This window comes from Lacerta agilis, chromosome 9 (assembly GCF_009819535.1).
Source record: "Lacerta agilis isolate rLacAgi1 chromosome 9, rLacAgi1.pri, whole genome shotgun sequence".
NCBI classification, from domain to species: domain Eukaryota; kingdom Metazoa; phylum Chordata; class Lepidosauria; order Squamata; family Lacertidae; genus Lacerta; species Lacerta agilis.
Window position 1 is genome coordinate 9,901,569 of NC_046320.1, and position 24,906 is coordinate 9,926,474.

At 44.7% G+C, this 24,906-nt stretch overlaps 2 protein-coding genes across 2 annotated transcripts; one reads left to right on the forward strand and one right to left on the reverse strand.

The window, feature by feature from the left end:
• Positions 1-2,978: 2,978 nt before the first annotated feature.
• FGFBP1 (fibroblast growth factor binding protein 1) lies at positions 2,979-8,260 on the forward strand. Its single transcript, XM_033160720.1, has 2 exons — positions 2,979-3,089; positions 6,951-8,260. Exon 2 carries the CDS (start codon positions 6,972-6,974, stop codon positions 7,665-7,667), a length of 696 nt encoding a protein of 231 aa, XP_033016611.1. The 5' UTR covers positions 2,979-3,089; positions 6,951-6,971; the 3' UTR covers positions 7,668-8,260.
• LOC117053170 (60S ribosomal protein L36-like) lies at positions 5,105-5,525 on the reverse strand. The gene has a single exon (XM_033160721.1). It carries the CDS (start codon positions 5,483-5,485, stop codon positions 5,126-5,128), a length of 360 nt encoding a protein of 119 aa, XP_033016612.1. The 5' UTR covers positions 5,486-5,525; the 3' UTR covers positions 5,105-5,125.
• Positions 8,261-24,906: the final 16,646 nt, after the last annotated feature.

Sequence of the window (24,906 nt, forward strand, 5' to 3'; positions counted from 1 at the left end):
GGGTACTCTCATTTTGACTCAAGAAAATCACCATTTTATAGTTCAAATCGGGGGAAATAAATACAGTAAATGGACAAAAGTACAAAGATTCATAAATGTTTTGGGGTATGCGTACCCCTAGGGGGAAAAAACACTGGTCAACATAATGGAGAGCCAAGGGATGGGGAAAGATGTGAGGGCATAGGAAAATGGGCAGAGGTGGCTGAGAAAACAAGCGGTGATAAGAGTGAAGGTCACCCAGTGGAGAGTGGTCCTTTTGGGCAAATGGGGGATTGCCCCAACAACTTCCAGCAGTCCCCACCTGTTCATCTTTGTGTTTACACCTAGTCCAATGGGTGGCACTGGTTACCAGCTTCCTCCTTCTTAGTCTCAATGTCCTTTGTAGAATTCTGCCAGGAGGAGAATGGGGACAAAATTAGAAGTAGTTGGCTGTGCCTGCCATTGCCTCTGTTGTTTGTTGACTATACATTTGGACACCTCTTAAGAGAGAACAAAACTTTGCAGACTTTCATCCATGTGTTGATACAAATGCATTTTAAATCAAGACAGCACCTTTCAAAACTAACACTGATTTTAACCATCCATTTCAAAACTACATTGATCTTCTCATTTCTTAGAATTCCCGAGTAATGCCTGGTACAAGACTGCTAGTTGTTCATGTGCAATAACATCAGTGTCCTAAATCTGTTTTGAGGTTGTTTTTTCAGTCCCGGTTGCTGACATACAAGTGGTTTTAATTGTAGAAGAGCTCTTCAGGGACAACTCCAGAGGACATATTTATTACTGGTAAGCATTCCTCCTGATTTGCTTGCACAAACCTTACACAGAGGTGAAATTATAACCTAATTAACTCTCAATTAATACTTGTTAGAAAAAGATCAGCAGTCATCCTGATTCGCTTGTGAGGTATTTGTACATCTTCCCGTTAACCATTTGTTCCTCTTTTTTTTATTAAGAGTTTATAAGATTTTCCAATTACAAGCACAAATCATTACATGGTTAAACTTTTCATACTCCCCCCTCTCCCACCGAGGGGAGCAAAATATTCAAACCCCTCTCTCACAGGAGCACATAACATTATTCCGCGTTTAACCTCATATTGTATGAAGATCATTGCTTAAGCCCAACCCCTTTCCTGGGACAGGTATTCATACATTCAACAAAATAATCTTTTACACTGACTTCCCCAAATCCCCTCCCTGTTGACTTCAAAATAACATATAACTTCCAGTTTTCCACACATCTTCCAAACCTAATTTAAATCGCATTTCTTTCCTCCTTAACACCTTTATAAACATTTATATTCTATACTTAATTACTAACATTTTTCCCCCTCAGCTTCATTGTACTTCTGCACCTTCCTAATTTCTCAACCAAATTTTTATCCCCTTCCCTCCTTTAGGCCTCAAAAATTGGGCCAATTTTTATTACTTAACATTTTTCATTGTCCAGTGTCCATATCCATTTGTCGAAACCATTTATAACTAAAATACTATGAATAAGTCCAATCTTTTTAACCTACTCCAACCCTTTCAAAAGACCCAACCCATAAGTCAAAAATTTCTGGTTAACCATTTGTTCCACACTTTTTGATGCACTCCCCCATCGCTCTCCTACCCACAAAAAGTCCATTTCTTTTTTTTTAAGGGAACTTACTGCACTAGGGCAAGGATCGCCAACTTTTGGGTGCCAGTGGGGCACCTTTTGAATGTTGAGTATGTGCCATGGGTGCCAGTCACACAGTGGCTGCCATGGGGTTGTATAAAATGACTGCCTTATGTAAAAGACCAGAAAAACAGACAGGAACACAAAATGGCACAACAGTGACCCCCCATCCACCAGCTGCCCCATCAATAGGGGGAAAGATAAAAGACTCACTCTTTGTGCCACTCCCCTTTCTGCTCAGAACAAATGATAGGGTGGGTTTCCAGTCCTGGCATCCCATGAAATATGAACATGTTGTGGGGAGGGGTTCAATGCAGGAGGGGTTAAATTACTCCAAACAGGTTCTGAGCAAGAAGAGCAAACAGCCTCACAAATATTATGGGGTTTTTGAGGATATATCTACCTTTCATAAGGTAAAGGTAAAGGATCCCTAACAGTTAAGCCCAGTCGCGGATGACTCTGGGGTTTTGGCACTCATCTCGCTTTACAGACTGAGGAAGCCGGCGTTTGTCCGCAGACATGTGGCCAGCATGACTGGACTGCTTCTGGCAAAACCAGAAGAAACGCCGTTTACCTTCCCGCCAGAGCGGTACCTATTTATCTACTTGCACTTTGGCATGCTTTCGAACTGCTAGCTGGGCAGGAGCAGGGACCGAGCAATGGAAGCTCACCCTGTTGCGGGGATTCGAACCGCCGACCTTCCGATCGGCAAGCCCTAGGCTCTGTGGTTTAGACCACAGCGCCACCCGCGTCCCTTTCGTAGGCAACATAAAAGGTGTTGACGGTACATCAGCACCCATGGGTGCCACATGGCAAACCTTGTCTTGGGGTGACAGAGTGTTTTAATTGCATGGCCTGCAATTCCCGATATGTCACTTTGGCAAAATGCTGACCGGCTGGAGACGCCCTATCGAAAGTTGTAGTGAAGGGAAGGGAACCTTTAACAATCAGAGGAAATAAGTGTGATGAGTCATGTCAACCAGAGAGTGCTCTCTTTGTCCCCCCTTCTGAATTTCATTCATGTCTGTAGCAATCATTTGCTACTCCTTCTTCCCTGTTCTGATACTGCATATATCAAGAGAGCGTTTCGACTCCCTTTGTGAGGCAAGAAAGGGAAAGGAGTTGGCACGTCTTCCTTCTTTCAAACATATATCTGCCTCTGCACTGTAACCGGTGGGGTTTGTGTGTGTGTGTGTGTGTGTGTGCATTTTAACTGTTGCAAATAAGACCTGGCATATTTCCAGAAGGTGTGTCTGGGCAGTAAACTAATAAGGTTCTAAAATGTGCTATTGTGGAGTAATACCCTTCGGAAGGCATCTAGGTGTGTCTCCCACTGTATAAATAGGCAAGAAGCGTCAGTGCTTTGAAGGAGACGGGAATCACCTTGAGTTTTACACTTGGACAAGCTGAAAAGACAGGAGGAGGTATGTGTAATAGCTATCTTGCAATTTGTCTGCAATAGGATGCTAATCTCTCAGAACGGAGCAGCTGAATTTCTTGGTTCCCTGCTCAAAGGCAAACTACACATTACCTACAGTAGTCTGTTTTTTCCCCTCACATTTTTAAACTAAAAAGCAGGCTCTTATTAACTGGCAGCAAGAGGGCAGAGGGGGCGAGGGGGGGCTGGGATGGCTGCTTACGCTTTCCCCTCTGTCTTCCACTATAAACTACATTTTACAGGCAGCTTGGACTGGATGGCCCTTGTGGTCTCTTCCAACTCTATGATTCTATGATTCCCCAAGAAAGTGGGGAAAGCGGCTTGGGGAGGGTGATTGTGAGTGGGCAAATAGCAAGAGGCAAAAGAACTAAGCAGTCACTCCACACCAGTAGTAGAGCATCTTCATTGTACCCAGGAAGTCCCAAGTTCAATCCCTGGCATCTCCAGATAGGGATGTGAAAGAAGTCTGCCTGAAACCCTAGAGAACCACTGCAAGCCTGTATAGGCAATACTGACCTATATGGCCCAATGACCGCTGGATTCCGTATAAGGCAGTTTCCTATGTTCCTAGCATCCTTACTGCTCCTCTGTTCCTGATTGAAATTTCAGAGGCTCCTTTTCAACAGCAACAACAATTAGGAAAGAAAGATGCAACTGTGTGGTCGGTGCCAGCCAGCGTTGACCCTATTGGGTTAGATGGACTAACGATCCGAATTCAACAGAAAGGCTGCTTCCTATGTTCACGTTAGGTTACTTAAATCTTATTGATGCTTGTGGGATGTGGAGCCCAGTTCTTTGCCTATTTCCTCAGAAGTAATTCTACTGACCTCAATGGGGCTTTATCCCAAGTAGGCTATGCCTACTTAAAATGGCAAGATCTGTGTGTGCTGGTCCAGTCACTTGCTCTGGGATAGTTCCTCTGAAGTCTGTGGGCCAAGAACTGCAGTGTCAGATTTCTGTCCCCAACTAGGCAGCAAAGAGTTGGATAGGGGAAAAAAACCATTGGGTATCCACTTTTGCCTTTGGGTGAGCAGTATTCTGATTAAGTAGGGAGTCTTGCGCATGAGTAAATATTGCATTTTGCTAATGTGAATGCCTTGGAAATTGTCTGTTGAAGAAGGTGTGGTAACAAGCACTGAAGATGTGGCACACTTTAATAATTTCACACTAACTGTGGTTACAGATCATGCAATAACTGTCAGTTCTTACATGTAATAAATGATGCTTATCTACTCAGGGTGGTTCACCAGCAATAGGTTTGCAAAACGAGTTACGGCAGCAGAACGAATTCCAAATGTACATTTCCCCCCTATCATTTTTGGTGTATATCTGCACTGTAAAGGAAACAATGGTTTTTCTTCTTCTTAGCATAGCATCATGTTTAATATTTACTATGCAGCTGACTTGTATGCATCTCCAGTCGGTTGGTCGTAAGCACACAGAGGACTGCAGCCTTTTACATTATTTTTCAGAAGTCTAAGCTGGAGAAGTACTTTTACTCCAGTAGAGCTTTGATTCCTGCATTCCTGCATTGCAGGGGATTGGACTAGATGAACCTTGGTGGTCCCTTCCAGCTGTACAATTCTATTATATTATGATTATCAGAGGGGAATCTGAAACACGGTTTGATTATTCAATAATCAATAAGCAAAGAACTGCTGGACTAAATACAAACCAAGCCAACCAATTTGGCATGTGCAGCCTAAATTGTGTGGGCCAGTCTGCCTCTGGATTGAGGCTAATAGCTATTGAGCTTTGAATAAGGAATGACCCTGTGCTTCTTACACATGAAAGAAATTTTCTGGAGGGGCTTTCCTATTTGAGGATAAAGTTTTGGGTTGTTTTTTTTACTAATAGTCTCTTCCCATGAGCATAGAAATCTGCTGTACAGACTGCACTAACCCTGCCTCCAAGGAGCTCAGAATGTTGTTTAACCCTCACAACAAAGCTATCTGTGCGAAGCAGGGACTTAAACATACACACCCAACATTCTTTCCCCCCTTTTTTTTCTTTGAAATAAGTTTATTGGAAGCTTTCTTTGAGGGGTGGGGGGACAGGGAACTGCTGGTCCTTCTTGGCGGCTGCTTTCCTCATGGCCGCCAGGACGTTGCTCAGCTCCTCCCTCTTCCTCTTGGCTCGGGTGTGAGTGCCCACCCTTTCCTTGATGAACTTCAGCGCTCGCTTGTCTTTGGAGACCTTGAGAAGCTCCATCGCGCGCCTCTCATAGGGGGCGAAGCCGCACACTTCCCGGATCATGTCCCGGACGAACTTTGTGTGCTTGGTCAGCCGCCCACGGCGTCGGCACTGGCGTGGCTTCACCACGTTCTTGGTCACCTTGTGGCCCTTGTTCAGGCCCACGGCCATCGGGTAGCGGATTGCCATGGCTGCTGCACTGCTGCTCCGTCCAAGCCCCGCCGGAAAAAGGCCATATACACCCAACATTCTAGCATCCTGGGAAATGGTGGGTACCACTTTTCCATGGCAACTCCTACACATTGGCAACAGCTTTCTGCCCTAACTTCTGTTGCCTCTGGCAGACTTTTCATCCCATTTGTGGCTCGTTCCCTAATCCTTCTTTAACTTGTATTTGGCTGAAATGAAAGAAAAGGGATAGTAAGAAAGGGCAGTGGGAGCCAGATGCGAAACAGCTGCATATTTGAATAAATTTCAAGTCTTAGCTGCAAGCGATGTTCCGTCCAAAGGGAAACTGTGGGCTGAAGATTCAGTTCGTCTAAGCTCTCATACACACCCCTGTTTGCTTTCTGGCTGAGTGGAAGTATCATTTGCTAACCTATATTGTCTTCAGAGGTGGGTTCGGCAGTCAGACAGATCTAGGATGAGATTAGAAATTGATATCATCCTCAAGCGAATGTGTGGGAGAAAGGAAACAATTTCACTTTTTGTGCAAAAGGTATCTGGGGGGGGGGGGGGTCTTCAAACATAGTGCCAAAGCCAATTTTACCTTTGGGGCAGTTTTGAGATGTAACCTTATAAAGACTGATTGTGGCAACAGTCAGGTAGTCACAATCATAATATGATTCCCCAAATCCAGAAAAGGATCCTTGCTCAACACTTTTGGGTGATCCCCCTACCCCTTATCCTTGTAAATAAGAGCCCATAATATTCAGGAGGTCTGCTATACCCTCTGTAGAAGGATTTGGGGGTGCTCCTGGAGGAGGGTGTAGGAGAGGAAGGGCAACATTTGTGTGCATTCCCTAAGTTCTGCTCATACAGTCCTGGATAAAGCCCAGTCGTGCCCCTCTCTGAAAAGCAGATACTTTAACTCTATACAGGTGTTCATGCATCACCTGACAAAACTAGAAAGAGGAAGGGTAAGGATCAAGCCTACTGTCTCTGTCTCTTACCTCCACCTGTTCAAGATCTTGTAAGCATGAGGCTTAGAGACAATTAGTATCCTTCAGAAATGGAGGAGATAGATCATGCATAAGGTGTCTGTTTGTATTTTGCACAATCCATATCTTGAATTTCCAGAGGCTTCCTCAAACTCGGCTCTCCAGATGTTTTTGGCCTACAACTCCCATGATCCCTAGCTAGCAGGACCAGTGGTCAGGGATTATGGGAACTGTAGTCTCAAAACATCTGGAGGGCCGAGTTTGAGGAAGCCTGGGCTAAGGCATTGCAACAGAGGTTAGAACTTTTTCCCCCCCAGAGATAAATCCATGCTAGAAAGATACCATGATGTGAGACACTGATCATCGTACTGCTTTGTGATCTTTGCTGGTGTCAGAGTATCGATAATGTTGATGCCAACATGGCTAAAGATGAAAATAAGAGTAAACCCAAAGGGAATGGATTGTCACAAATTCATTTTACTCTCCCGAAACAGGTTTCAAGAGAACAGCAAGCCATGAAGATCAGACATTTCGCTGTTCTGTGTGCCCTTATTGTGTTCTCCCAGATGCTACAAGCTGACTGTGAAATACAGAAAGAGAGGAGAAGAGGAAGGACCAACAATGGAAAAGGTGAGAGGCCGCAGCCTGGCTCAGATAACCAGAATGGAAGAGGTCAGAAAACCCGAGGACAGAAGGGTTCACTTAAAGGCAAGTTTGTCACCAAAGAGAAGTCTGAGTGTGCCTGGGCTCTGAATGAAGCAGAGATTGCTACCTTGAAAATTGATTGCAAAAGATCGGAGAGCACCTTCTCCTGTGAATTTTCAGGCAACCCTTCCAGCTGTCCCCAGTATGCAGAAAACAGGAAGGTGTTCTGGAAGCAAATTACTCGGTCTCTAAAGAGGCAGAAGAACATTTGTGAAGACCCAAAGAGTATCTTAAAATCTAAAATCTGTAGGAAAGGGCCATCAGCTGCTCACCTTAGAATGGTGACACCACATAGTTCCAGAGAAGACAAGCCAGTTCACCATGGACGGGAGACCCCTCTAGAACCTGATACATCTGGAACCCAGCCAGACGAAGCATCCAGCAATTGTGTTGAAGATGTCGATTATATTGATCAGAGAAAAGTGGCTGAAGAGTACTGCTCAGAGTTATGGATGTCTCTTTGCCATTTCGTCATTTCAATGATACAAGATAAAAAGTGCAAATAGGAAGACAAGAAGGTTGGCAACGTTCCTTGAGTTACTACAGGCGCACATGCAAATCACATTGCAGAAGGACGAACCATTCAAAATAGCCCTCTAATACGTTTGCCCAGGAACCAGTTTTCCTGGAGACACTCAAAGGTGAATCACCTTTTTCATCTCCAAAATGGGCTGCTGCCAAACCCCCTGGCCACAACTACTGATCCCACTCCTTACCTCCATGTAACTGTGGGGAAGAGGTCACATGATGCAACTCAAGGAGGGAGGTTGGACCGAGGCCGATATCATGCTGATTTTTCCATCATATAAGGGTGACATCTTCAAAGTGAACATTCAAAGGTCTCCCCCTCCCACAGAAGATACTGTTTTTTGTCAGGTCATCAAAGATGCTGTATATTTTATTTTTCTAAAGAGATGAATTGATTTATAGAGCATGCTATATAAATGTTACCGTTGGATGTTACAAGCCCTCTGTAAAAATGTACATATTATGCTTTGTTGAATATCTCCTCCTTCCCTTGAGCATTTTTAGCCAAAGTGATTATTTCAGTGTTATGCACTTTTTGTACTTTTGCTTTCAGAATTGCAGAAAATTATTAAAGTTAAATATCTACTCAGGTTTGTTCTCTATGTGTTAAACATTTCTTTCTGTATGAAGAAATTGTGGATCTCTTAGATCTATGTTTTTAACAGCCAGATTTCTCTCTGTTGTGTTCCTGCATTACTAGCAGTGAACGTCAATGTGTGTTTACATGCAAGTTAATCACACTGTGACCTGGAACCCCAGATGGAACTATATAGATGGGCTCAGCTGTCGTAGATCCCAAAATAAATGGGATACAATTCGGAACCTTGTTGGAGTAGGGGCAAACTTACTTCTAATTGATTTTTAATTTACATTTTCATATATTTAAGTGACTGACATATGGAAAAAATTTCAAGATGTTTTTCTCTGCTTCAGTCAATGAATGTAATATGTCAAATCCAAGAGAAGTCCATGAATGTTCCATATACCCTGTGTGTGTGTGTGTGTGTGTGTGTGTGTGTGTGTAATGAAATTCTAATCTACAACCCAGACTAATGGTACTATACAGGATCTTGATTTTTTTAAATAAAAAAATGGTTTTTGAAGGGGGACAATTCAGCAGTATCAAAAGGCAAATTATTGGATATTGTCAAGCCTGCAAGACAAATGTGTATGCTAAGACCATTTGTTGAATTTTCAACAGACTTAAAATCAATCAACACAGGACAAACAGGGATGTGTGCCTTTTGCATGCATGTTGAGTACGTAACTCTGTGTGATCATTTGCGTGTTGAGGTCCCCAAAGCACCCCTCAAATGAAACACACTTCACACAGAGATTTAAGTTTAAGGTTTTTTGGCATAATTTTGGCCACAACTTTATTAAAATACAAAATATGTGAGTGGTTGCTTAGGCATTGGTTCAGACTATCTGTCCCGCTGGGGACAGAACTGACATTCGTCAGTAAGGGGGAAACACTTTGGGGAGAGAATGGGAGCCGGGGGTCTGACCCTCGCCTCTCCCCAAATGCTCCCAGGGGCTCATGCATGGCCCCGGCCCCCGACTGGGGGATACGGACAAAAGCATGGCGAGCCCCTGGATTCTTTTAATGGAATTCCCCGCGCAGCAGCAGCATTGGAGGGGCAGCCACAGTCAATCCTTACCCCTCCACCAGCCAATAATAACCAGTGCCTAACCGCCAATCTTACAAGTTGTGACTAATTGCTACGCAGTAGGCGAAAACCAGATGGCACCAGCCAATCAGCCAAATGGAAAAATTCCTACCAGGCCCCTGCCCCCAAAACAGACGACCCCATGACAGGCATAGCAAGGTCATACGCAGAGGCCTAATAATAGGGAGGGGGCGGGTGATCCGATGCACGCTGCAAAGAGGAATCCCACGCTGCGTGCAAAGAAATATATAACCTCTGGGCTGTCCATCAACAATTGCAAGATAGAAATCTCCCCAACGACACCCAGAGCCCAATCACAGCAATGGCCATCTATATGATCCCGCCCAGGAACAGAGGGGTGACTTGCTGGCCCCCACCGCAACACGTGCTCTCCATGAAGGAGAACCCGCTTTGTTTTTTTTTTTAAAAAAAAAAACAGTTATTCCACTCATGATGGATCAGAGATATAATTTGACCCTGAGGGAGTCTGCCTCATTTTCTACTGTTCCTTTCACACTGCTACATTGCCTGCTATTGGCTTTTTGACCAATATCTCAGCCTGTCACACTCAATTTCATTCACACCAGGGGGCATGGAATGACACAACAATGATCGTCACTGAATGCCATGCTTTCTGCGCATACATACATTTGTTATCCCATGATCCACCCATGAAAACAGCAGGGAAGAGCTGTATGCCAGGATACCACCCCAAATGTCATCACTTTACTCCCACAATTTTCTGGGTTAACGGCGTTGCAAGCAATTTCTTTTTCCTGGAAGCAATGAACACAGAAATAAGCACAAAAGACCCACTAGATATCTGTAAGTGGCTTCTACATCGTGTGAAAATTCACATTTAATGTGGAAATTAACAGGGAAATCTTGTGAAAACGGAATCAACTATTGCATGAACACAGCCTCTTAGAATACTTCTGGCACATTCCTAAAAACAAGATGACTATGCTATGACACAAGTCCCCAAATAATCAGACATATACACATATGCGCCTATATACACTTTACTATAAGTTCCTTGACTCAGAAATGTGGAGTCTAAGTCAGAATTGATATGAGTGATTTTATTTTGCAAATTGGCCACGGTAGCCTGTCATGGATTCTACCAACTCTCCTCATAGACCAAGCTGCAATACGACTTCCGCCACTCACAATGCGACCGACACCGAGCATAGCAGTGGTGAAGAAACAGACTTTCATCCCTGCAGGCTAGACTCTAACATCCGTTCTAGCATGTTTTTTCATTGGATTTGTCACAAATCGCATACCATTCAAGCACCATTCCTCCTGTGCTATTGCCCCAGCTTCTCAGAAAACCAGAGGGATGGTGAACTCTACAGTTCAGGAGATGGCATTCGAGAGTAATTGTGTATACTACTATACAGTCATTTCTATATTCCAGAGAACAACCAGAGCATCAGGATATGTCCACCAGATAGGTCAGTAGGAAAATCTATCGGAATCCATCAAGAGTGAGTAGATCATCTCCTCTGTCCTGCAGAGGTCAGGTGGCAGTAAAAGCCTCAAACTAGTCTGTCCGTGGTAATGGCACCAAAATAGCTGTCAGGAGATGGAGTCAGCAGCAGGTTAGCAATAAAACACCCGGTGTCAGCGAAGTTAACACTTTATTCAAACAAACCACCTCAGGCCTGGGTATCACAGCCACGCTTCCCAGTAGATCTTGCCCCAATTAAGCAGTTGCGAGGACTTACGGTCCTCGCCTTCTCACAACTGTCAATGGCTCCTCCTGGTCCTTTGCCAGCAACCTGAGGCTCCTTCATCTTGTCTCTCTTTTCTCCACCATTACATTCCTCTACGTGTTCTGGGAGACCAGGGAGAAAGGGAGCTAGTCACAGCAAGAAGGGGGCTCCCTGGCTTCTTCAGATCTCTGCCTCTTGGCCCCCTCTTCTCTCCAGCCCCTGATTCTGGACTGCTCTCTGCCCCAGTCTCATCCTGTTCACTAATTCCTGTTACCTCTTCAGTTTCCAACACCCTCCTCCTCCCAGTCTTCTTCCTCTTCTCCCTCTGACCACTCATTGCCGTCCCACCACCAACCCCAAAGTCTGAGCTTTCTTCCCTTGGGAGTACCACCCACACAGGAGTAAGGCAGAAGAAACCACCCTTGTGGTTCATCATGACAGATCACTCATAATGCTCGTCACATCTCAGCTTGTGATGAAGCACACAAAGCATTAAAATTGATGTGATATATACAGGGAGTACGACAAGGCTGTATATTGCCTCCCTGCTTATTTAACTTACATGCAGAATTCATCATGCGAAAGGCTGGACTGGATGAATCCCAAACTTGAATTAAGATTGCCGGAAAAAATATCAACAACCTCAGATATGCTGATGATACTACCTTGATGGCAGAAAGTGAGGAGGAAATAAAGAACCTTTTAATGAGGGTGAAAGAGGAGAGCGCAAAATATGGTCTGAAGCTCAACATCAAAAAAAACTAAGGTCATGGCCACTGGTCCCATCACCTCCTGGCAAATAGAAGGGGAAGAAATGGAAGCAGTGAGAGATTTCACTTTCTTGGGTTCCACGATCACTGCAGATGGTGACAGCAGTCACAAAATTAGAAGACGCCTGCTTCTTAGGAGAAAAGCAATGACAAACTTAGACAGCATCTTAAAAAGCAAAGACATCACCTTGCCGACAAAGGTCTGTATAGTTAAAGCTATGGTTTTCCCAGTAGTAATGTACGGAAGTGAGAGCTGGACCATAAAGAAGACTGATCGCCGAAGAATTGATGCTTTTGAATTATGGTGCTGGAGGAGACTTTTGAGAGTCCCATGGACTGCAAGAAGATCAAACCTATCCATTCTCAAGGAAATCGGCCCTGAGTGCTCACTAGAAGGACAGATCCTGAAGTTGAGGCTCCAGTACTTTGGCCACCTCATGAGAAGAGAAGACTCCCTGGAAAAGACCCTGATGTTGGGAAAGATGGAGGGCACAAGGAGAAGGGGACGACAGAGGATGAGATGGTTGGACAGTGTTCTCGAAGCTACTAACATGAGTTTGGCCAAACTGCGAGAGGCAGTGAAGGATAGGTGTGCCTGGCGTGCTCTGGTCCATGGGGTCACGAAGAGTCGGACACGACTGAACAACAACAACATACATGGATGTCCCTGTGTGTTAAGTAATGCGCCTGCCCTGTTCACATATAAAGCAGTGGCCGGGGGAGATGTCTAATCTGAATATCAAAAGGGATAAGAAGTCTAGCAATCTGAAATTCTGCAACCACAAGTACTTTCCTCCCAGGAGTGATCTCAGCTGGGACAAATGTGGGGCAAGAGAATGTGGGGCGGGAAGAGGAGAGAGTTCAGTTCCCCTCCCTTGCACATCCTTTTCCATGACAAAAAAAGACTCATCCTTGGCCCTGCTTATTGCACAAGTGGAGCAGACTAAAGAAGCTTGATTGTTCATGTCCCTTCCAGTTTGGCCCGGAACAAAAGATACAGTAATGCTGTTTTTCCACCTGTTATCCTGCTTGTGGCAAACTAACAAATGGCTTTAGCAGGGATGGGTAATCGGTGACTCCTAGGGATGGGCGGAGCTCTCAGTCTCAGTTTCTCTCAGTTTCTCATTTTTCCAGTCTCATTTCAGCTCTTTACATTTTCACAATTGACATGTGAGTTGTGTTTTTCTTTAAGTCATGGAAATTCACCAGTCATGGAAATTCACCAGCATTTTAGTGTGAATCTCTCCCAACGTACACACCTTTGTGTGCAATTTCGCCTAATGTGCACATTTTTGCAAAGCAATTTCCCCAATAGAATGCATTTTTGTTGGTCTTTCATGAATATTTGCATTTATTTGCATAGTTGACCCTTAGCATAAGAATTTTTGTACATACTAGTTGGCCATGGAACTGCACTGCAAAATTCAGGGGTGCAAATTTCAAAGGATGGCTGCATTTTAGTTCACGTGGTGTTTCAGAGCGCGCAAAACAGGTAGCTTCACATTTAAATGTGAATTGAATCAAATTTCTCCCCTTCCCTAGACTCCAGTTCTCACCAGTCTCTGCCAACATGGCCAGTGACCAGGATTGATGGGATTTGTAGTCCAACAATATCTGGAGAGCCACAGGTTACACATTCCAGACTATAAAGGTAAAGGACCCCTGACAGTTAAGTCCAGTCGCTTTACAGGCGGAGGGAGCCAGTGTTTGTCCGCAGACAGCTTTCCGGGTCATGTGGCCAGCATGACTAAGCCGCTTCTGGCGCAACGGAACACCGAAACCAGAGCAGTGCATGGAAACGCCGTTTACCTTCCCACCAGAGCGGTACCTATTTATCTACTTGCACTTTTGGTGTGCTTTCAAACTGCTAGGTTGGCAGGAGCTGGGACCGAGCAATGGGAGCTCACCCCATCGTGGGGATTCGAACCACCAACCTTCTGATCGGCAAGCCCAAGAGGTGCAGTAGTTTATACCACAGCGCCACCCATGTCCCTCCCAGACTATAGGCTCCACTGAATTCTGATACTCAGGATTTATCCTATGCATGTTTGGACAGTAAAATGTCCCACTGTGTTCAACAGAAGTTACCCCCCATATAATTATTTTCCTCCCCCTCTAGTATAAGACTTTTTCACCTTTTGAAATTTTTATGACTTACATGTCTGAAGTGTATGGTGTATATGGGGTGTTGTTAGGAGAGGCATAGTGTCTCTGGTGGGGAACATGTTGTGCTCCTTCTAGGGTAGTTTGTGCACCTTTGGTGTCCAACCTGCACTCAGCTCCCATCTTTGGCTCCTCGAAGCTGTCAGAAGGCAACAGCGGCCACACCCTGGGAACGATTTTGACTGGCAGGCTAAACCAGGTGAGGGTGGCGAATGGGTGTCAAACATTCAGTGAGTTTGAGACTTCCACTGCATGTGAAGACAGGTTCCAGCGGAGGAGAGCAATGGTGGACCCAATGGTCAAGAAAGTGGTTGCTGCACAAACCCTACACAAATCCAGAGTGGAGTCCCTAAGACAGTTGGATGGCACTTTGTATGCCTCCTTCCAGCAACTCCTGTAGACAAGTTGGTGCCAAATGTATTGCTCTGCTTTCCTTTGGACCACAACAGTGAGGCCAGGATGGAGGTCCTGTCATCTGGGCAGCCCAGGACCTCCATACACACAACCGTGGCTTGCACCCTGGAGAAGTCACTTCAGTGCCGCTAACACAGCAAAAACAATGCAGGGGGTAGCAGTTACTGGCCTCTGCAGCCACAGCAGGTGCTGTGATTAGAGACGCACTCCATTGTCTCTTGAGACAGACGGATGACAACATGCATCTCAAAGGAAAATGGGTGAGCTGCTGAAATGCAGCCCAGTTTTTAAATAGAGGGAGGAAGTCTTCTTCATTTTAAAAACAAAAGACGTGAGACACTATTGTGAATATTGCTTCTCCAGCTTCCCCTGCCTATTGTGTTAATGCAGGTTGTGGTGGTGCCCGTCAATGGAAGGAAATGGATATCCCATTGAGATCCCCATATGCCCACCCCCCCCCCAGGTTGAGAAACACTGTGATAGATGACCATTGAGGAAGCTTATTGCAGCCCACTTTGTGCCAAGTGTAAAGATTCTCAGGTGCTAACAAAGCATATTGGGAAATTGCCACTCCTTCCTTGAATATATAAAAGCTGGCAGTTATTCAGATCTATTCCTAAAGCCACATGGGACACACAGGTACCTTGTAAAGCAGAGAGCAGAAGAGGGGGAAAGGGCACTTCTCATATCAGCAATGCCAGAGATGATGAAAAGAATCTGCAGAAACCAGAAAGAGTAGGATATAGAGGTTTGGAAGGTCCGATGCTTCTACCATCCTCACAAGGCATCAGTGTGGTTTTAATCGATGCTAGATTTGTACTTGCTTATTGCTGCTTCATTATCAAGAGGGGGGAAACCCACTCTCTGGGTGCACCCCAATAAACTTCACATAAGAAATTAGGAACTTACATATAACCAATGCATTAGTTCAGTGTTTTTCAACCACTGTTCCGCGGCACACTAGTGTGCCGCGAGATGTTGCCTGGTGTGTCGTGGGAAAAATTGAAAAATTCAAGAGAATTACTTTATATATAGTCAATATAGGCATAGAGTTAATTTTTTTAACATTTTCTAATGGTGGTGTGCCTCGTGATTTTTTTCATGAAACAAGTGTGCCTTTGCCCAAAAAAGGTTGAAAAACACTGCATTAGTTCATCCAGATCCCCATCTAGCCCAACAATCTGTTTTTAACCGTGGCCTCCCAGATGTCAAGGCATGTTGTCTGCCCCAACCCAGGGGTATCCAATTCCTTCACATGGAGGTTCCACTTAAGCACCCTGGTATATGCATATCATGGTGTCCTTCCAATAATCACAGCAGTTTTTCACCACAAGTAGAAAAGGAACAGCATTTAGCATTTACACTGAGTTTTTGAAACAAAATAAAATAAAGAATTCCTTCCAGTAGCACCTTAGAGACCAGCTAAGTTTGTTCTTGGTATGAGCTTTTGTGTGCATGCACACTTCTTCAAATACACTGAAACGGAAGTCACCAGACCCTTAAATATAGTGAGGGAGTGGGGAGGGGTATTACTCAGAAGGGTGGTGGGAATGGGTGATCAGCTGATAGGTGTGGAAAACCTGTTGTAACGACTGCAATTTTTACAGGGTCTTACAGGGAAAGGCAAGGGGTGAGATGGCTAAAGATAGCTTTGTCATGTATAATGAGATAAGAATCCAATGTCTTTGTTCAGACCAGGTTTCTCCATGGTTTTAAGTTTGGTGATTAGTTGCAATTTTTAATTTTAATTGCGTTCAAGAGAGTTTTTGAACGCTTACAAATGTTTAACAAAAATTGTCTCGGATTTCCTTGCAAACATCCTGTTACAGTAGGTAATGAAAGATCGTTAGACTACAGACATGGGGACTGAGGAACCCAGTAGCTTCCTGCTCCATCCCAATGGCTCCCATAATTGTACATAGCTGCATCTGACATTCCAGTAACCATGGCAAGAAAGTTTGTGAGCCTTGGGCCTCTGACCCTTTGCATACTGCAAACTTAACCACCCAGTTTTCTTTTCCTGTTCACACTTTCTGGTGGAAATGTTTTTTTTATTTGTGTGTGTGTGTGTTTTAAAGAAATCTCTTTCCACTCCTTTCATGCCCTACCTCACTCGTTCCCTTCCTTGGCACTGGTACAAGCGACACACCTATTTCATAATCTCATTGCCTAACAGCCTGCTGGGGATACAATGAATGAGTCAATGGGGCTTTCTTCAGATACACTCCCCTTCCCAGTTAGGGCCAATGACTGACAACCTCCTCATATGGCCTCACCTGCCCGTGGCCAACCATTGTGGCAGCTCGGCAATCAGTCGCTGTGTGCATATTATGCATTCCCCCTCAGTTCGTACGTACGGTTTATGTGCTCAGATAACAAGCTCCGCGCCCTCTGCTTTGTTAAACCCCTCTGCTGATGGGGCCTGGGGCAGGGCAACTCCTTGCTTGTTCCTTGTCCTGCTCCTTCCGTTGGCTCCTTGGTGTTTATGGAATTATTTACTTCCTCCAGGTTATCTCCAAGCACGGCACTCCTTTGATTTCGTTACAGAAAGGGCACAAATCAGAATCCGCGCTGGGAAACTCTGACAGGAAACGCTGCATGTTTCGGCTTGCTGCGCTTCCTTCCACTCATCTCGGAGGGATGGTGCAGGGAGATGTATCACCAACATGGACCTCATCCCATTGTGAGAGCGACTCAGACAGTCAGGTTTTATCCGGAAGGCTGTTCTCAGGGTAGTTCTGTCAACAGTAAGCTACAGAGAGTGGGAAAAACAGGGGGTTGCTGTAGGCAGGAGTGGGTCTACCAACAGTAGACTTCCTACAGACAAAAGAACAGGGAATCCAAACACCTCTTGCCCCTCTCCCCTTCTGAGGACTGCACACCTGCATTCCTTTCAGGTTTTCAGGTAATACCCCATCAGCAGCTCAGGCACAATATCTGTGGCTGCAGGGTCATGAATTCGGATTTTGGCTTGCTTTTTATTTAGTTGTTGTTGTTGTTCAGTCGTTCAGTCGTGTCCGACTCTTCGTGACCCCATGGACCAGAGCACGCCAGGCACGCCTATCCTTCACTGCCTCCCGCAGTTTGGCCAAACTCATGTTAGTAGCTTCAAGAACACTGTCCAACCATCTAATCCTCTGTCGTCCCCTTCTCCTTGTGCCCTCCATCTTTCCCAACATCAGGGTCTTTTCCAGGGAGTCTTCTCTTCTCATCAGGTGGCCAAAGTACTGGAGCCTCAACTTCAGGATCTGTCCTTCTAGTGAGCACTCAGGGCTGATTTCTTTGAGAATGGATAGGTTTGATCTTCTTGCAGTCCATGGGACTCTCAAGAGTCTCCTCCAGCACCATAATTCAAAAGCATCAATTCTTCGGCGATCAGCCTTCTTTATGGTCCAGCTCTCACTTCCGTACATTACTACTGGGAAAACCATAGCTTTAACTATACGGACCTTTGTTGGCAAGGTGATGTCTTTGCTTTTTAAGATGCTGTCTAGGTTTGTCATTGCTTTTCTCCCAAGAAGCAGGCGTCTTCTAATTTCGTGACTGCTGTCACCATCTGCAGTGATCATAGAACCCAAGAAAGTGAAATCTCTCACTGCCTCCATTTCTTCCCCTTCTATTTGCCTATTTATTTAGTTAAGGATGCTCAATTGCTCCGAGAGGCTCTAAAACTGTTGACCCGCATCTTGGAGAATGCCCAGCTTCTCCTACACAAGCAAATGAGAGCTCACACTCATCTCAGTCCTATTTGGATGCCACAGATCTTCATCATTAGCTGGAAAGAATTAAATCTCCTGTGGCCAAACAGATAGAGACTCAGGCAGGTTGACTAGTAAAGAAACCACATCGCCTAATTGTTGTTGTTTATTCATTTAGTCTTGTCCAACTCTTCGTGACCCCATGGACCAGAGCACGCCAGGCACTCCTGTCTTCCGCTGTCCCCCGCAGTTTGGTCAGACTCATGTTGGTAGTTTCAAGAACACTGTCCAACCATCTCGTCCTCTGTCGTCCCCTACTCCTCATGCCCTTCATCTTTCCCAACATCAGTGTCTTTTCCAGGGAGTCTTCTCTTCTCATGAGGTAGCCAAAGTATTGGAGCCTCAGCTTCAGGATCTGTCCTTCCAGTGAGCACTCAGGGCTGATTTCCTTCAGAATGGATAGGCTTGGTCTTCTTGCAGTCCATGGGACTCTCAAGAGTCTCCTCCAGCACCATAATTCAAAAGCATCAATTCTTCGGCAATCAGCCTTCTTTATGGTCCAGCTCCCACTTCCATGCATCACTACTGGGAAAACAATAGCTTTAACTATACGGACCTTTGTCGGCAAGGTGATGTCTCTGCTTTTTAAGATGCTGTCTACGTTTGTCATTGCTTTCCTCCCAAGAAGCAGGCGTCTTTTAATTTCGTGACTGCTGTTACCATCTGCAGCGATCATGGAGCCCAAGAAAGTAAAATCTCTCACTGCCTCCATTTCTTCCCCTTCTATTTGCCAGGAGGTGATGGGACCAGTGGCCATGATCTTGGTTTTTTATGTTTAGCTTCAGACCATATTTTGCCTAAAAACTGTGTCTAAATTAAAGAGGGCACATGGACTTTTGAAAACAACTTAAATCATTAGCAGGACTGTCATCAAAACATTCAGTGAGAATAAATAAAAGGGAATATTAAAGGAAAACTAGCAAACAGGTTTGAATTGGATATGCAGTGATAAAAGATATAATACAAGTAACTGCAGAAAGCGGGGAGGGAGGTCAATATTTGATGTTTTAATTTGACTGTGTGATATTTTTTTTTTGTTAAAATATCTGTAAAATGAAAAAATGAAAAAAAAAGGTTAAAAAAAGGAATTCCTTGTAAGCTTCTAAGGATAATAATAATAAATTGAAACTATATGGTCAGTGCTATTTTTCTAGAGAAAGAGGTACCGGAACTCACAATGAACACCTCCCTCATTCTCTTAGAATGGCAATGGCACCCACTTGAGAGGTGCTGGAACTGAGCTTTGGCGAACTCTGGCTGGAAAAAAGCCCTGGCACCGCCCTATTTTTCCAATTGCAAGTTGTTTTAATTGATTTGAAAGTTGCATTTTTACATTGCTGTAACTTGCCCTGGGATCTTATAGGAAGGGGTAGATAAGAAACCTAATAAATCTGTGAGGGTCCTTGTAAGGGCCAAGGGGTGATATGCAAATATTATTATAAATAAATATGAAGGAGAAGTAATTATAAATAAATTATAAATTATTATAAATATGCAGCAGTAGTAGAACAGACTCCCTTTGAAGGTGGTGGACTCTCCTTCCTTGGATGTTTTTAAGCAGAGGTTGGGTGGTCATCTGCCATGGATGCTTTAGTTCAGATTCCTGCATTTCAAGGGGTTAGACTAGATGACCCTTGGTGTCCCTTCAAACTTTACCGCTCTGTGACTCTATGAATTGGTATCAGCAGCAGCAGCAACATTAGCCACCTCGTGTCTTGCTTCTCCCTTAGCTCAGATCCAAATCAGATTCAGGCAGTAATTGTAGTGTTTTATATTGATTGTTGTCGTGAATTAATGAGCTGTATCTCATGCTAATCCCATGGACTGCAAGAAGATCAAACCTATCCATTCTCAAAGAAATCAGCCCTGGGTGCTCACTAGAAGGACAGATCCTGAAGTTGAGGCTCCAGTACTTTGGCCACCTCATGAGAAGAGAAGACTCCCTGGAAAAGACTCTGATGTTGGGAAAGATGGAGGGCACAAGGAGAAGGGGACGACAGAAGATGAGATGGTTGGACAGTGTTCTCGAAGCTACTAACATGAGTTTGGCCAAACTGCGAGAGGCAGTGAAGGATAGGCGTGCCTGGCGTGCTCTGGTCCATGGGGTCACGAAGAGTCGGACACGACTGAACGACTGAACAACAACAACATCTCATGCTAATAGCAACACAGTCAGTTCTTAGACTGTTAAACAGCTTAACAGTAGAGCATTCAGATAACATTGTGCTAAAATAACCGCTGCCTACTTATTTTTTCAAACAAATATTGAAATATTTCCTTAATTGTGCTTGAACAAAAATGTATTTTAGCGCAAACGAAATGGGATGCACGGAGAACCCAGAGGTTCAAACCCTAAACTGCATGTCAACTGGAATTCCAACCTATTTCCAGCCACCCCTCGCCTTCCAGTGGAAGAATCAGCGCACTGCAGTTTATAAAGCTGAAACTCAGTTCCTGGCAGCAAACGTTTCGATCTCGCTCCAAGGCCAACTTCGGTTGCACTTAAGCAGCACTGGCTGAAAAGTGTTGTGATGAGGAGGTTGCAAAGTTTACATGTATAGGAAGTTTGGAGGGCCAGTGCCACCTCACTAGTTTTGATTTAGATCAGTCTTTGATCGCGCAAGTTATCTTTCTCCAATTTTGATAGATGTAATCAGTGTGTGGGGTTCCAATTGAACTCACCATGTGGATGTAAAGTCAGAAGGCAGACACATCAGCTGGACTTTGCTATACAAGTCACTGAAAAAGAAAAATAATAATGTAGAGGATCTGAACTGTAGCTTGAGCCTTTGGCTGAGGGGGTTGGGGGTTGGAAAATGAGAGCAGGACAGGGAGGGGCCCCTGCTCTCAGGTCTTGCAACGTATTCAAAATCTATTTTTTCTGTCAGGTTAAAAGTGCACCCAGTTTGCATACAAATTTCTCCACATATACCATGCCAGATTGGGCTTTGAAGGATGTCTGCAGGAAAAATAAGTAGACTGTTGTCAGTGCCAGATTTAAGTATAAGCTAAACAAGCTATAGCTTAGGGCCCCACTCTCTTGGCCCCCCCAAAAAAAATTTAACGGGAAAAAACCTGGATGTACATCTCCGAAATATAAGATAAAAAATAAAAATAAAACCTACATACAGCAACAGTGTTTTGTGTTGTGTATGCTCCAATTAGGTCCATAAATTACCATATAGCATATATTCAACACAAGAAGCAGTGACAATTTGTTGTTGACAAAGGACAGCTGGACATATAAAGGCCCCATTACCTTAAGTAGCTTAGGGCCTCATCAAACCTAAATCCGGCCCTGACTGTTGTGGCAATCTGGGAGATATAGCAAATTTTTTGATGGAATCCAAACCAATTTTAAAAACTTTTTTTTTATGGAATCCAAACCAACTTTGGGGGCGCGGGTGGCACTGTGGTCTAAACCACAGATCCTAGATCAGAAGGTCAGCGGTTTGAATCCCCGCGACGGGGTGAGCTCCCATTGGTCGGTCCCTGCTCCTGCCCACCTAGCAATTCGAAAGCATGTCAAAGTGCAAGTAGATAAATAGGTACCGCTCCGGCGGGAAGGTAAACAGCGTCTCCGTGCGCTGCTCTGGTTTGCCAGAAGCGGCTTAGACATGCTGGCCACATGACCCGGAAGCTGTACGCAGGCTCCCATGGCCAGTAAAGCGAGATGAGCACCGCAACCCCAGAGTCGTCCGCGTCTGGACCTAACAGTCAGGGGTACCTTTGCCTTTAAACCAACTTTAGCCCTACCTCCAACCAGTAACATGAACTGCTGACTACACTGCAGGATTGTCATAGGCTACGCTGATCGAAGACCCCAGCCAGCAACAGGATTGTAAAAGTGAACTACACCGCAGGTCCCTCAGCCCAACTTGCAACACAAGGAAAATATTAGCACTGGGTAACGTTGCAGTTTCAGCCCAAACCCTCATCTCACAGTAGGGGTCTAATAAGTTTGAACAACACTGCAGGGGTGTTATAAACCGCTCAGAGCCAGACACATGATTGCAACATTCAGTGTGAACTGCATGGCTGTAGCCAACCATCCTCTCCCAAATACAGCCCCTTCCAATTTGCAATATGGGAGCAGTGAACTGTATTTACTTTGGAACTTGTATTGCGTGGGCTATTTTCAAATGTTTCTCATTAATGAATTAGAAGGAACAGGAACCTTGGCTTCTATGTTCTGGTTTTAGAAGGGTGGGGTGGATGCACATTAAAATCTTGACATTCTAGTTTATTTATGTGGGGTGCTCTTGCATCCATCCCTGGGAACATTTAAACATTGGGCTGTGGGTTTAGTCTGGGTTAAAATGCAATGGAAGATTCCATTGTTGAACTAGCTGGGAGATAGGTAGCATCAACCCCAGAGTCATCCGTGCCTGGACCTAATGGACCTAATGGTCAAGGATGTTGTTGTTGTTCAGTCGTTCAGTCATGTCCGACTCTTCGTGACCCCATGGACCAGAGCACGCCAGGCACGCCTATCCTTCACTGCCTCTCGCAGTTTGGCCAAACTCATGTTAGTAGCTTCGAGAACACTGTCCAACCATCTCATCCTCTGTCATCCCCTTCTCCTTGTGCCCTCCATCTTTCCCAACATCAGGGTCTTTTCTAGGGAGTCTTCTCTTCTCATGAGGTGGCCAAAGTACTGGAGCCTCAACTTCAGGATCTGTCCTTCTAGTGAGCACTCAGGGCTGATTTCTTTGAGAATGGATAGGTTTGATCTTCTTGCAGTCCACGGGACTCTCAAGAGTCTCCTCCAGCACCACAATTTCAAAAGCATCAATTCTTCGGCGATCAGCCTTCTTGATGGTCCAGCTCTCACTTCCGTACATTACTACTGGGAAAACCATAGCTTTAACTATACGGACCTTTGTCGGCAAGGTGATGTCTTTGCTTTTTAAGATGCTGTCTAGGTTTGTCATTGCTTTTCTCCCAAGAAGCAGGCGTCTTCTAATTTCGTGACTGCTGTCACCATCTGCAGTGATCATAGAACCCAAGAAAGTGAAATCTCTCACTGCCTCCATTTCTTCCCCTTCTATTTGCCAGGAGGTGATGGGACCAGTGGCCATGACCTTAGTTTTTTTTTATGTTGAGCTTCAGACCATATTTTGCGCTCTCCTCTTTCACCCTCATTAAAAGGTTCTTCAATTCCTCCTCACTTTCTGCCATCAAGGTTGTATCATCAGCATATCTGAGGTTGTTGATATTTTTCCCGGCAATCTTAATTCCGGATACCTTTACCTTTTTAACCTTTACCTTTTAAACCATATATTATAAAGACACCACGGTCTCCACTGTCCCTCATTCCAAGGATACTGGGTGAGCAATTGGAACCGCCTGAAATCTTGCGCTGCTCTGAGATTGGGGTGGCATGCAACATTATCTTTTCAAGCGTGAGCCAGGAAATGGCCTGCCCGGGTAATCAAATGGCTCTCTCTTGCCTTTTTTATAGCTGTGTGTCTCTTCCTCCACCCTACACTTTCCCAGTGTAATTGGCGCCATGCACCACAACCACTGACTTGTCCCTAGCACCATCTATCAAGCTATGCAAATGGCATGTGACACCCACAACACCCAGGCAGGCACAACTACTACCGTATTGGCCCGAATATAAGCCGCACCCGAATATAAGCCGCTCCCTTAAAATTCTGCAGGCACTCACACCTGTTCCGTTTTACCGTATATCTGTTTCAGCAGCGATATCGTAAAAGCCACTTTTTGTAAGGTCGCGAATTTAAGCCGCACTTTAACTTTTCACGGTCAGATTTTTTTTGCGGGGGGGGGGGGGAGTGAGGCTTATCTTCAGCCCAATATGGAAATTGTAAGATGTATGAATACCTGGCCCAGGAAGGGGGTTGGGATTAAGCAATGGTTTTTTGTAAAGTATGGGGTTAAACGCGAAATGATTTTACGTACTCCTGTGAGAGGGGGGTTTGGATATTTTGCTCCCCTCGGTGGGAGAGGGGGGAGTATGAAAAGTTTAACCATGTAATGATTTGTGCTTTTAATTGGAAAATTTTCTATATATATATATATATATATATATATATATATATATATATACACACACACACACACACACAGTGGTGCCCCGCTAGACGAATGCCTCGCTAGACGAAAAACTCGCTAGACGAAGGCATTCGTCTAGCGGAAGGCTGCCCCGCAAGACGAAAAAGTCCATGGGGCTGCCTCACAAGACGAATTTTTTTCGTTTTTTTTCGTCTAGCGAAAAACGCTGTTTACATTGCCGCTTCGCTAGATGAAAAAACCGCTAGACGAAAATATTCGCAGAACGAATTATTTTCGTCTAGCGGGGCACCACTGTGTATAGATAGATAGATAGATAGATAGATAGATAGATAGATAGATAGATAGATGTTCAGGCGAATATGGTATATAGCCTGCCCAACCACCAGTCACCCAGCTACCTATGTCCCTTGTCCTCGGATCACCCACTACCAAGACACCTCCCACCCTCTGCATGAGAGGACCACTGTGCACGGAACAAGGAATGGGTCCCTTCGAAGGGATCATTTTGCGCAACACCTTCCATCCCTGAGACCTTTGTTCTCCAAGGAGGGACCTCGATCTTATCTTTGGGTGTGTCTGATTGACTGGCAGGCTCTCCGCCACCCAAATTTGCTATTAGAGGAAATGCTTTTGCAAATACAAGTAGCAAAAATAATGCACCATTGTAGTATCTGCTGTTGTT